Genomic DNA, 14,110 nt, shown 5'->3' on the forward strand with positions numbered 1-14,110 from the left:
ATTGACAACCTGAATTAACTGAGTGACACATGAATGTCCCTTCTGAAAACCATGTTGCAACGGGGTCAAGATTTTATGCTTATCAAGGTGTTTGCTGATCTGAGAGTGAAGTCGAGTGTTTCACAAAGATTTTAGTATGACATTTAGTATGACTAGTTTCACTATTTTGACCACCACTGCAACTCCCTAGTTGTCCTCTAATTCATCAACTCCCATTTATCATCCATCTTTGTTCTGCTTATCGTCTAAATCATTTCTTTATATTATCTCTTGCTTCTACAAAAATTGACAACTTCAAGTCACATTCACCTAACGGCTTCTCTCCTCAATCCATCCATCTCGTCTCGCTTCCACTTGAGGATATTCCTTGCGCTCTACACTCCACACAAGAATGTGATAAATGACAGCAAAAACTGTACTCATCATTTTCTTGATTTTTTTATTTTTTTAATTTCAGGATCTTTCACCGATGATCAATTTTATACAATCAATATTCAAGCAATTCATGAACTACAGATTGTTCTAAAAAATCTTTCAACAAATTTAAAAAACAAAGAAATGCATCAAAAGATGTGACAAGGAAGATCAAACCCTATTATTTATCATGCGAAACACCATATTAATGGCCTGGATTCTGAACTCTGGTTTAACTTGAACCATGGTGTAAAGTATAAAGTGGTTCAAAGGTAAAAGACAGTAGTTGCAGCTAACAATTATTTCATGGGAAAGTCTTTGTAATCAAGTTTAATTGTCAAAACATCATACATCTAGATCTGGTACATTAATGTACCGTAAACTTATCTTGGTAAAGTCATGAAATCTTAGCTCAAAATCGATAATTCTGATGATCACTGACACAGAAAGGCATATGTGGGACATATGTACTAATATTGCTTCGGAAAATACCTGCCATTTGATGGAATTCCATGCTTATTTTGCTCATTTCTCAGCAATTACACATTTTCTTCCAGAGCTACATGTATTTGGCACATAATTTTCATCTATACAAACACTTGGTGGTAGTTTCATTGGATTCTGTTTGAACTCATTTTGAGATCGTTACCACAATTGGAAATTATTTTTAACTACGGGAAGCCACTGTGGCATCAACTTCTGGAATTAGGTAATCGATTTATCATCACATTCTCGCATTCAAATCATTAACGAATCTCTCAATTTATAAATACAATACAATAGTTTCCTTCCTTGTTAAAACATGAGAAGATTCCTAAGAAGCATTACAGTGTAAACAAATTCTGGACACTCATGGCTTCCCATAACTTTAGCCCTGGGCCCCCGTCTTACAAAGAGTTACGATTGATCCAATCAATCTCAAGTATATGGAAATCCATCAATGTCATAATTTTTTTTTCTTTAGGAATTTTGCTTCTTGTACTTTGTAAACAAAGAAAAGCATACTGAATTTTCCAAAAAACAGTGAATGTATGAGTATGTGTCATTTCTAAAAAATATTTTGAACAAACACGTATTTCATATTATGACGTTGCTGGCTTTCCATAGTTGCGATTGATCGCATCGATCGCAACTCTTTGTAAGACGGACCCCAGATTTGAGCCATGATCCAAGTTACACTGGACCTCAGAATTCAGGCCGTTAGAGTTAGGAGAACAATTTTATTTCATAAGGCACCTCAATCAAACCAGGCATACAGAAAAATTTTCATTGATACTCAAAGTGACGCTTCTCATTCTGTTTCAATTGTGCAATGCTAGAGAAAATGTATGTGTATGATGAGCAGAAAACCACTCTGTAACAATCCAGCCTCTTGTATACAACTCTTAGAGTGGAGAAAACACATGTGGAGGAATATATTTCACAAATAATTCAGTGTGACTTCAATGGAGTGTTGCAAGAAACTTGCGATTGATTTAAAGTCAATTTCATGTCCCCAAATCAATCGCAATTCTTGTAATTGTTTGCAAATTTGCAGAACTTTGATTGATGGTCTCCGACTTGTATCAACATGCATAAATCAATTTGCTTTAGTTGAAATTGATTGACCTTGACCCCTTGTAAATTAACAGAAACACTAGCAATGTGCATTATTGCAGCTTCAATTTTCAGATTTACCAGATCACTTCATAAAATCTTCCAGTATATTCGTACCAATATACAAACAAAAGGAGATGCAATAAACTACATTTAACTATAAGAACGACTTTAGAGAACTTTTAACATACAATCATAAATACTACAAAATTTCAGCTCTACTGTTTAGAAGACGTGGATGCAAAAATATACTGTTTTGAATTTAAAAGTATTTAGATATCATCTTCTGTCAATGTTACATATTAGTTTTATTCCCATGACATAACATTCAAAAATATATATTGGGTGTATGGAGTTTGTACCAAGACTACATGTATGTATACAAATGAGGACAAATTATCAGTCTTAATTAAATTTAAATTCAAGAATTTATAAAAGAGTGTAAGTTTTATTCTTCATTGCACACTTAATGCCACCAACACTTGTCAAGATGGCAAAATAAATGCAGAGATAAAAAAAAACTGCATACAGTTGCATGATAAAGTACATGTACATTATTCATACCCCAATACCCATATTTCAAATACACAATTTCTACAAGATCAACCCGTCACTTTAAAAAAATAGATTCTATTAATTCAGATTTCTGCTATAAACACTCACAAGACCTCTGGTTTCAAGGACTTTCATTCTTTGTGGCTGCATCGTAGGACAAAATTATTAATAGGATGCCACTAATTCGACTTAACACAATATTTCATAGCGGGATTCTGCTTTAATTCCACCCATTGTGTAAGTACCTAGAGTGACTGAATAAATAACATAACTTACATATAGATCTTTTTTAATATGTTCTTATACGAAACTCCAATCAATAGTTCATTGCAATTAGAAAGAATATACAACTTTTATACCTGATTATCAATTCAGTAATTAAAAAAATTAATTAATAATACTTTAAAACTTCAGTGAAAGGAGACCTATATATGCCAGCATCATTTAAAACGATATTTGTATAGTTATGCATGACTTTATGAACAGCTAGAGTATGGGGTGCCAAATGGGATACCAACACTTTTAATGAAACTTTAATAAAATCTTATCAAATCAAAGAGATATATTTGGGTCTAGTCACACAGAAGATAATTTTGAGACTAAATGTAACTACTGGTTTATGGTAGATGTAAATCATGCACAAAAATTACAATTGATTGTAAATACTGATTGTATCTAGTTAAGGACCCATCTTACAAAGAGTTACGATTGATCCAATAAATTGTAAATCTCTGGAAATCCATCAGTGTCATAATTTTTTCTACAGGAAATTTGCAAAATGTCCTTTGTAAACAAAGGAGAACACACCAAATTCTCACAAAATCAATGAATTTATGGATATACATTCATATCTAGAATTTTTTTTAAACAAACATGCACTTTATATGTAGACTTTGCTGGCTTTCCATAGTTGATTGATTGGATCAATCACAACTCTTTGTAAGATGGGCCCCTGATGTATTAATAACTTATCTGTTATAGATTGTAAATCTGAGTATAAAGTTCAAATGAAAATTCCCTAATCAAATTTAAATAATAAACCAAATCCAACCGAACATGAAAATGATTGAGCATCAAACATTGTTTTAGAGAGAGAGATGTGTTGACACACAATGCAAAGAAGAAAAAAAAATAGAACGCAAGTCCGGACTGCGTGGTTCTAATTGGTCACAAACCAACTTGAGTTTGATTGCAAGTTTTTGTGAAAACTAGCCCATGAGAGAATCCATGGAATATTGTTACATAGGTTTACACTCAGATTTGAAGGGGAAGGGAAGTTTACCCTGACGAAAAGTTAGTTGTAAAAATACCAGAAAAACTACAAGAAAATATTAATGAAGATTTGAGGAAAAAGTAAGAATTTTAAGATTTTGATTTGTGACGTCATATATGAGCAGATGAGACAAATATATGTGATATAAAATTCATATATTTCAATTTAATGTTTCATCCTGACAAAAAAAAAGGTCTTTCAGGAGCAGGTGGGAAATGATGTCTCTTGATATACTGAAGATACAATTAACAACTATTTTCATTTTTTGGAGATAATAAAATTTCACTTATTTTTTCTACTACACGATATAAAAGGAAGCTGCTTGCATATGACATCACAAATTTTAAAAATGAATTTCCATCATTTTTTTGTCTTTGATGGATTTACCTCAAACCTTCAATATGGTTTCTTGATTTTGCTGCTATTTTCACAATAATTTTGTTTTGTCAGGGTGAACTTCCCCTTTAAATGCTCTCATGAAGCCAAGAAACAATGCATCGTCAAACAGTGTATTCTGCACCCATTACCACAGTCTGGGGATAAGTTTCAGTTCAAAACATGATTGTATTCATGCATATCTTCATATGAAGTATGATCAAGAATGTGAATGTAAACAGACCAAAAATGTGTTAAAAAGTCAGAGATATGTAAAATTTCATGGATTATGTATAAACACCATTCGGGGCCCTGCAACATGAAGCTTGGCGATTGATTATGGAGCTCATTTTCACGATTGATTGCATTGATTATTATGTGCGATCAATCGCAGAAATCAGCCCAAGAATCAATCGCTAAGCTTTATGTAATGAGATCTAGGAAACATTTCATCAACATTTTTGTCCGACAAGTTGTCAGATCTGACAATTTTTATTCATTCAGGGGACCGTTTCATCAACACATTTTCGTCCTATAAGATGTCAGACCTGACAACTTTCCTTCTGACTGACTGAGAGGCACTGTTACTATGGTAACTGTTGGACAAAACAAGTTGAGTTTTAAATGAATATGATGTCATTCTCTAGCAGGCTTTCAATGGTACACATTGACTTCTGGTTGAACTACACAATCTTGAGATCAAATTACAGTAGTGTTGGGGCTCGGAAGGAAAACCTGGCTTGGCCTGGGGCAAATTCCCCAACTCGCCGGGCTCTGAGTTCCAGCCCTGCCCAGCTCCCAGCATCAATTACAGTGTCCAAGAAAAATGATGTAATTAAAACATTATGTTCAAAACAAACTGAATGAAGGCTCCTTTTCACAGAATATGCATTACAAAATATTTGAATCATGATCCAGTTTAGTTTCTGAGTAAAAAAAAAAACTTGTGTAAACACAGCCTAACACTGCAAGGTCAATCCGAGAGAGTAAAATAGCAGAAAATGTAGAACAGAAAGCTACGAGGAAGTAAACCTATTTCCTACTGAGACCGTATGGTCTCTGTCCAAAGTCTGTGGGAATTATAGAATTCGGTAGTCGATGGGTTAAGACAATGTTCGCGATGGTCCACGCTACTCGCTTCCTGGTATCTGCTTGCGTGAGTTGGGTTGGAACGTTCCCTTTGTTGCGTTCAGCTCGTTCCTAAAGTACTGTATGGTTTTTTCGAGCCCGACGTCTAATGGAACCTGGTGATAGGAAGATAAAGGCCATTAAAGATGGGCTGAAATTATTTATTTTTGGCTGAATAGATAAGGATTGAGGGAGATAGGTGAATATCAAGAGGATGATCATTTAATGGCAAGTTAAATCTGACATATAGTCTGTAATAAAAGCTTGAGAAAAATGTGAGAAAGGTATCAATAAAGAATTAGTAAAAATCAATCATAGGATAACTGAGTTATCCTTTATCCACAGATTCAGACAGAGACTGGGGAGGGCAAATGTACTCCTATCACTAAAAATTTACAATGCGCCTTCCTTTTTTGAGAGCTGCCTCCCTATTTTTAAGTGATAACCCCCCCCCCCCCCCCCCCCACCTTATTTTTTAACTTGCAATTCGCTTTTTAAACATGAAGTGGGCTTTTTGGTAAAGATACTTTTTTTTAATATGGTCTGAAATTTTTTTTGAAGAAATCTACCAAATTTCTGTTCTGTGCCCTGTAATTTATGAAGCCCTGGATCTGTACCTCACTTTAACCACCACCATCTGCATCAACATCATCATCACCTCCACCATCATTATTACCATCAGAATCACCAACACCATCAAGTCATCAACATTTTTTTTTATCATCATCATCCTCATTATCATCGCCATCATCATTGTCATCAGCACCATCACCACCATCATCATCATCATCATTATCATCACCATCATCATCACAACCATCACATTACCATCGCCATCTTCTAATCACCACCAACAACATCATGATAATAATCATCCTCATCATCACTGTCATCACCACAACAACCACACCAGACTGCTTACCTTAGGTTCCCAATTTAATAACGACCTTGCCTTGGTAATATCAGGTTTTCTCTTTTGAGGATCGTCTTCAGCAGCTTGGACATGTGAGATTAAACTCCCTCCCCCTGAGAAAAAAAAACATACAAATCAGTGATTATCAATATTGATGATTAGAAGGAAGAAACGGGATGGAGGGGGAATATTGAGAAATGGGTAAGGGAAAGGAGGAGATTGGGGTGAAAAGGTGGAGGAAGAGGGGGAGGAGCATAAAATGGGAAAACCAAACATAGGGGAGAAAGGAGAGGGGAGGAGAGGAAAGGAAACAGAAAAAGAAGACTATCACAAATAAATTATTTAAAAAAAAAAGAACAAAGGGATGAAGAGGGTGGAAAAGAGATCAGATAACAGGTAAAAATACACAATCGGGAGAATAAAAACAGAATGAGCAAGATGTAGGTGTAGATGTAGGATTTCAGTAGCTTATAACAATCGTCAGTGTACATGGAAATCAGTTTCAGGAAAATTTTCAAAGGTTGTGTATTGCTTGAAAATCTTACCTATTTTACTTTTTATTATTTCAGCAAATTCAAGAATTGTATGCTCCTCGGGATTACCCTACACAAGGAAGAAAAAAAAATATTGTCACTTTATAATGGTAATCATCATCATCTTCATCATCATCATTAACATCATCATCATCTCATCACAACCATCATCATCATCATCACAACCATCATCATCATTAGCAGCAGCAGCATCACCATCATCATCACCATCATCATGATTATCAACATCATCATCATCTCATCATCATCATCATCAACATCATCATCTTCATCATTTATGCAACATTTAAAGAGCACTTAATAGCATGTTTATATCCTCTGCATACTATTATTTCAGCTTCAGCACAGCTACCCTATCAGGTGCTCAAGCATACTTTTCATCACCTACCCATTTTCTACTACACCTGGGTGGAGAGTGGCAAATGTAGATCTATACCTTTTACTGGGGTATGGTAAAACAACGGCCCCAATCAGAATCAAATTTATCATACATTTAATTAACATAGACAAAGCTCCATTGCAGATAGTTCTTAAAGATACTATTTCATTTTCAAAACAAGAACAATATCAAATACATTGATGACGACTTTGTCAGGGAAGTAATAAACACTCATTTAAAAAAAATGTGCTTGTAAATGTAAGTCACAAAATAAATTACAATTGAAGAATGGAAAGTCGAAACTTTGCATGTGAGAAAGTCATGAATTCATAAAAGCGGATTAATATTCTCATTGTCAACTTGCGATTTTAATATAAGTATACTTTGTGCAAAATTTAACTTGGATTACTGGAAATACAGAAATGACATATCACAATTTTGGCATACCATTTGGCACTTCATACTAATTCAATTTATTCAGAGAGCCACACAAAACCTCACAAACAACCTTTTGAAGCATTCCAAGGTTTGCAACTTTGCTTTAATAACAAGGTGACAACATCCCCCACATTGGTTTACAAAAGGGACATTAAAAATGCGACATACAATAGAGACATTCGAATGTCTCTCACAAAAATGTTTACTATTGCTTTATGTAGAAAGGTCGCCCCCAGGGTGCTGCACATTCATACAAAGCCTTGGAATGCATGATCGAGGGTGCAAGGTTGTAATAAACCTTGGTGTATTCTCTCAAGAAGTTCAACATGACAACCCCATTGTATGATCAATGATTACATCAAGGCTATATCTCATGGATAACACTGTCGTCAATTTGACATTCCATTCAATCTTGGTGGGTTTTTTTTTTTCAGTACATGCAAATTTCATTGCAGAAATGTAGGTTCATTGCTTTTTAAAAAATATCCATTTAACTTGTGTTATGCTCAAGTTGTCATCTATTATACTTGATTTTTGTTTTTTGGGGGTCTATACTATACAAGAATGGTTTTAATAACAGGCTACATTCTACAAGCTCCCCTTTTTTAGCAGTCTCCGCCATTCCCATCCCGTTTGAATGATAATCTCGACTATAATTATATTGTACATAGAAATTTACAATAAGTTTATACTGTTTATATCAAGATGTACAAAAACAAGCATTGAATTTTTGAATTTTAAAGATTGTTGGAAATGGAAATAAACACAATGAAAACTGAGGGGGAAAAGATAACAACTAACGTTGAAAATTCCCTTCTTCAAATTGTTGAATTTCTTATTGCAATGTACAAGAAAAATACACTGCATAGGAATGTGTCAAACAATTGCTTGATAACTCATGCCTATTACATCAGATGTCAATGCACTCTATTTCAAACAATACTGCATTGACTCATGTGTATAAAATACAATGACATATAATAGCATTTAAAAATGAGTAAACACATAACTCATTATCTGTGAGTTTGTCACCATGTTGCCTGGGTACAGTTTAATAGGGAAATCCCCTTGGCTGTACCTCATCCCATATTTTTCTTTATTAAACAAAAACTTAAATAACTTTATAAACCAATATGCAAGTTTTCAATATCACCTCATTATGAAAGCATTTTATATGGTATCAAAAGGACAGATTTATTCACCACATTGAATAAAAAAATTCCTCGAGATCATAAGAATTGAACAGAATTTGTTTGCACTGATAACCTTGAACCTTCCAAACCCAGCCACGCCCCCTCTCCCATTAGCAGACAATTAGGAAGAAAATATCAAAAGCTCCATTATGTATACAATATTCTCACGACAAGGGAAGGCTCAAATCAGACAAAAACCTGTACAAGGTCATTATAGCTGTGCAATTTTTATCACCAACTGATGGTAAATTTGTCTTCCATTTTGAATGCCAGGAATGAGATGCATGGTAATTTGAATTGTTAATATTATAAAGGGAAGACCTGCCTAAATATATGTTTGACTCTTTAAAAACAGAATATAGCAGGCTTTTCAAAGATGCTTGTTTTTCAAACTTCATCAGATCTATTGCCACCATTACATCATCATTAACTACAAGCCACCACTGCCGTCATCCTACATGTAATTATCTAACCACCAGAACTGTTACCACCACCAGCACCACCACCATCATCATCTTCTTCTTCTTCTTCATAATTATCATCTTTATCATCATCATCCTCATCTTCTTCTTAATCATCATCATCGTCATCATCATCATGATCTTCATCATCTTCATCATCATCATCTTCTTCTTCTTCATAATTATCATCATCCTCATCCTCATCTTCTTCTTAATCATCGTCATCATCACAATCACCATCACCAGCATCATTATCATCAACAAAAACTACAAAAAACATAATTTTTCTTCATTGCTGTAGTCATCTTCATCATTGCACATTTCATCAAGAATCAGTTAAAGGTCAAGTCCACCCCAGAAAATTGTTGATTTGAATCGATAGAGAAAAATCAAACAAACATAACGCTGCAAATTTCATCGAAATCAGATGTAAAATAAGAAAGTTATGACATGTTCAAGTTTCGCTTATTTTTCACAAAACAGTTCAATGCACAACTCAGCGATATGCATATGAGAGATTCGATGATGTCCATCACTCACTATTTCTTTTGTTTTTTTATTGTTTGAATAATACAATGTTTCAATTTTTACAGATTTGACAACCAGGACCAACTTAACTTAACCATAAACTGCTAAAATAATGATAATTCCACATGTTCAGAGTGAAATAAAACTTTGTTTCACTTGACGAGGAGAAAATTAGAATATTTCATATAATAAAATACAAAAGAAATACTGAGTGGGTGACGTCATCAGTCTACCAATTTGCATACCGACCAGGATGTGCATATAACTGTTTTGTGAAATTAAGCGAAACTTTAAAATGTCATAACTTTCTTATTTTTACATCTGATTTTGATGAAATTTTCAGTGTTTTGCTTGTTGAATTTTTCTCCTTTTTTTCAAACCAACTTTTCGTTGGGGTGGACTTGTCCTTTAATATGGGAAATACCCTGTATTGAAAGCATCATATACTTACAATATTTACTGGCGATGAAACATTGCTATTCATGAGCGCAATAAGACCGCTCACAAGGTCACTGCAAGAAAGTCAAAGGGAAAGAAATGAAATTAAGAATTACGTCAGAAGAACACTTCCTGACACAGTTTATTAAAGCAAAGTATTGTTAAACAATAAAACCACATGTAGCTGAAAACACAGTAAGCTGAAAGTCACTACTACAAAGAAGCATACCAATCATAGACAAAGAGAATGCAATGTTTTTGGCAGGGTATCTTCTTTTATTGTTGCTAACTATTGAATAATTATCAATTTTCTAGGACTTAGGCAGAATAACTATGCTCGTCACAAAACATATGAAGACTATGGTAATGTTGTGGGATTTTATAAAAAATCGTTTTGCGACCGTTGCGCTATTAAGGAATAATTACCCCCTTTTCTCCCAGAATCATTCTGCAGTCTGCACATATACATACATACTATAATTTATAGGTTATTTTGTTGGCTCTTGTCTTAATTTTGTATTCATCAAAACAATTATACTTTAAAGAATCGTTAAAACAGAGTGAAGATTGACTGATATTTGGACCCTGAACTTCTCATTTCAGATCGTTCCACAACCACTAGACCACACACATCTCCATCATCATTACCTGACATATTGGAAAGATCGTGTTTGCAGTCCTTTCCCAAATATCGTGATTGGTTCATCCTGGAGAGCTTGGAGAATAAAATTACTGACGACCCGGCCGTCATTCATGTGCATACGAGGTCCAAAGGTGTTGAAAATCCTGGCAACTCGGACTTCAACTTTATCCTGGAGGAATGATAAATACGGGAATAGGGTCATCATTAGAAATATTGTTAAGGATGATGATGACAATGATGATGATATGATAGTGAGGAAGAATAGGAAGAGCAAATGGAGTAGAAAAGTGGGAGAGCAAGAGGAGCAGAAAGAGGAAAAGAATACGAGGAGGAAGAGGAAAAGAAGAGGAATGAGAAGAGGAGGAAATAGAGGAGGAAGAAGAGGAAGATTGAGATTAAGGAAAAGGAAACAACTAAAGGATACAATGTACAATTGCCATAATGATAATGAAGATAACGATGATAATAACTTTAACCTCTCAAATAATTCTTTCTCAATCATTATTTCCTTCTCCCAACCATCTACCTCTCAATCTTCCCTATTTCTTCACCCCTCTCTCCCCTCAATTCATTCTCTTCCCCCATTTATCAATCTCATGTCTCTCATTGATACGCCCAGCATGACAAGCAGCTCTGCCAATGTTTCTTCCTGTTTATCCAACCAATGATCTATTATCATATCACACTCTGACTATTCCCCCTTGTCAAGTCTGGCTCCTTTCAAATTTCCTTAAATCAAACTTTGCAACCCTGGGCTTTGATATTTTCAGCATTCATTCGATGGCAGTTCATACTCCTGCTTGGCACGTAGTTCAACTTCTTCATTGTATTATTCCTCCTTGCAGTGAACCATAAATCGACAATGAGCAGCCAGTCTCATTGTATTGGTAACCCAAATACCATCTCAGTTCCATTGTCATTCATTTTTATCTCTCTGTGCCATCATATCTTTAAAAACATCGATCAAAAAGGTTGTTTACTGATGTGCCGATCACCTGATGAAGACGAATAACAAAGCTATCTCATCTTTCAGTTTGTAGAATTCTACAACAAGTCACGAAATCATATACAGTGTAAAGCATTTTATCATTATGAATCAGCCATGTGCATACGATCATAACCTAAGCAAAGCAATCAAATATAGAAATACTGCAAGATCATGATGAATATTCCAATTTGAATCATAAATCTATCAAACAACATTACTTGGACAATCTGAAATATGAGAAACAGAGCGATAACATCAATTGCTGTAATGTGGAGAGCTGAATCTTTAGAATCCTGTAGTTAATTACATTTCATTATCAAAAGAAATTTCTCCTTTACAATTGGGGGTGGGGGAACGAGAAGTTACATACCTCACTGCACGTATAAACAAAATGCAATCCTTCTTTCTGTGTGTTTTGATAGCCCTTCACAAACTACATTACATGTAAAATATTCACCGATAAGTTTTGAAATCTTACCTGCTTTGCGTACGCGTAGCACATGGTTTCAGCAACTCTCTTGCCCTCATCGTAACATGCCCTGGGACCGATGGGGTTAACATGACCCCAATATTCTTCCTTCTGCGGATGCTCTTCAGGATCTGGGGAGGGGGAACAAAATATTTGTAAAATGAAGAAAATACTGCATCGCATACAGGTAACTTGGCCTAAGTTGAATTTATTGAGACCATCGAAATCTGTTCCATATAGAAGAAAATTTGCCTCAATAGTATATTTTTCGTAAATATGGTTAAAAAATTGCTTCGCCTTGGGCAATCTTTAAAAAAAAGATATTTCAACTGACGTCAATAATATCACATTTCAGTCTCACACATCTCACTTTTATTGTCCTTTCAAATGTACATTCAATCACTATGACTTTTAGCCTTCTGAAATTGCCTCAGAACAAAAGCTCAACTTTTTTCAACACATTTTTCTCCAAAGGCAAAAGCTGTTCCTGTCAGCTCAAAGACAAACCATCTTAAAACAGGTTCATGCAATTAATGACATCATAAACTCACCTCCATATACTTCTGAAGTTGACGCCAGAAGGAGCCTCGCCCGTACCCGCTTGGCTAACCCCAGCATGTTTAGGGTCCCTAATGAACTTGTCTTGATTGTCTTAATAGGGTTGTACATATAGTGTGGTGGAGACGCAGGACACGCCAAGTGATAGATCTGATCAACTGCATAGGTGAAAAAGAGAAAAAGGAAAAAACAATTACCTCTCTAAAAATCAAGGTCATTAAAAAAAGAATTGGGCACTAGTATTATTGCTGTACAGACAAAGCATTACCAAGCACCTAAAATATCACAAGTTTTTGCTTGTACACATGTACATGATGCATATACAATGTACATTGTAAAAAACAAAAATCAAGAGATTATGGTAAAGACTAAAGAGGGCATTTCTAAAACAAAATGGCAAAAATACAAGTAGAAGAAAAAATCTATGAACTAGGTTCCCCAGGACTGGTCTGGATAAAGTGCCACCAAATATTCCATGATTATGGACCTGTTGTACCTGTTTAGGAGGTAAAATATACCAATATCACATGAAACTGCATATTTAAGTACATAAGGCTGGATGAAACACTGTACTGTACATGCATGCGTCAGGATAAGGCAATATAGTCAAGTGCCCCATCCCCATCTTCCATGTTTTTAAATTCTAAATGATATTTGCATTACGAGTAATCGTTTCACTGCGGATCAAATACATTAGTTCCGCATCTTTCAGAGAGTGTAAATGTACATGTAGGTCACGTTGACGAACCCTTAATACATGTGCCATTGTTTAATTTTCCGCAACTCGAACACTTCTCATTCAAAAGTTCAATGGTACTCACATTTCCAAGGTCATTTCAAGAATTCAATTTCAGAAAAAAAATAGAATGCAATACGTTTTATCAAACGGTAATCATAATCTTAACGGTACAGATTACAGATAATGTGCACTTTGAAAAAAAAGACAGAAATACTGTCACGTATGTAGTCATTTTGATGAATCAACAAGTATGTGTAATCACACTCAAGAGCTTTACTCAAACTTTGTGAAATTCATTCGCGTGCTAGTTAGAGTCTGACTCTACCGATTTCAATTGCAAAGCCTTTCATAGTTCAACACAAGGTAAATATGAACATTAATGACAAGGATATTTTTTTCAACTTGATTAAACATCTTCATGGACTCCCATCCACTGACAAAAGGAAGCGACTCTTGGATTTTTTTTTC

At 34.8% G+C, this 14,110-nt stretch overlaps 1 protein-coding gene across 1 annotated transcript in view; it reads right to left on the reverse strand.

Annotated features, from left to right (window-relative positions):
- Window positions 1-422: 422 nt before the first annotated feature.
- The window catches only part of LOC129279276 (UDP-glucuronic acid decarboxylase 1-like), a 35,223-nt gene continuing 21,535 nt past the window's right edge, over window positions 423-14,110 (reverse strand). Inside the window, exons 7-13 of the mRNA XM_064111059.1 lie at window positions 12,897-13,061; window positions 12,355-12,476; window positions 10,894-11,057; window positions 10,259-10,319; window positions 6,800-6,857; window positions 6,264-6,367; window positions 423-5,457 (exon numbers count right to left, since the gene is read on the reverse strand). Coding sequence (XP_063967129.1) covers window positions 5,344-5,457; window positions 6,264-6,367; window positions 6,800-6,857; window positions 10,259-10,319; window positions 10,894-11,057; window positions 12,355-12,476; window positions 12,897-13,061 — 788 coding nt within the window. The 3' untranslated portion in view covers window positions 423-5,343. The remainder of the gene's footprint in view (window positions 5,458-6,263; window positions 6,368-6,799; window positions 6,858-10,258; window positions 10,320-10,893; window positions 11,058-12,354; window positions 12,477-12,896; window positions 13,062-14,110) is intronic.

This window comes from Lytechinus pictus, chromosome 16, assembly GCF_037042905.1.
Source record: "Lytechinus pictus isolate F3 Inbred chromosome 16, Lp3.0, whole genome shotgun sequence".
NCBI lineage: Eukaryota > Metazoa > Echinodermata > Echinoidea > Temnopleuroida > Toxopneustidae > Lytechinus > Lytechinus pictus.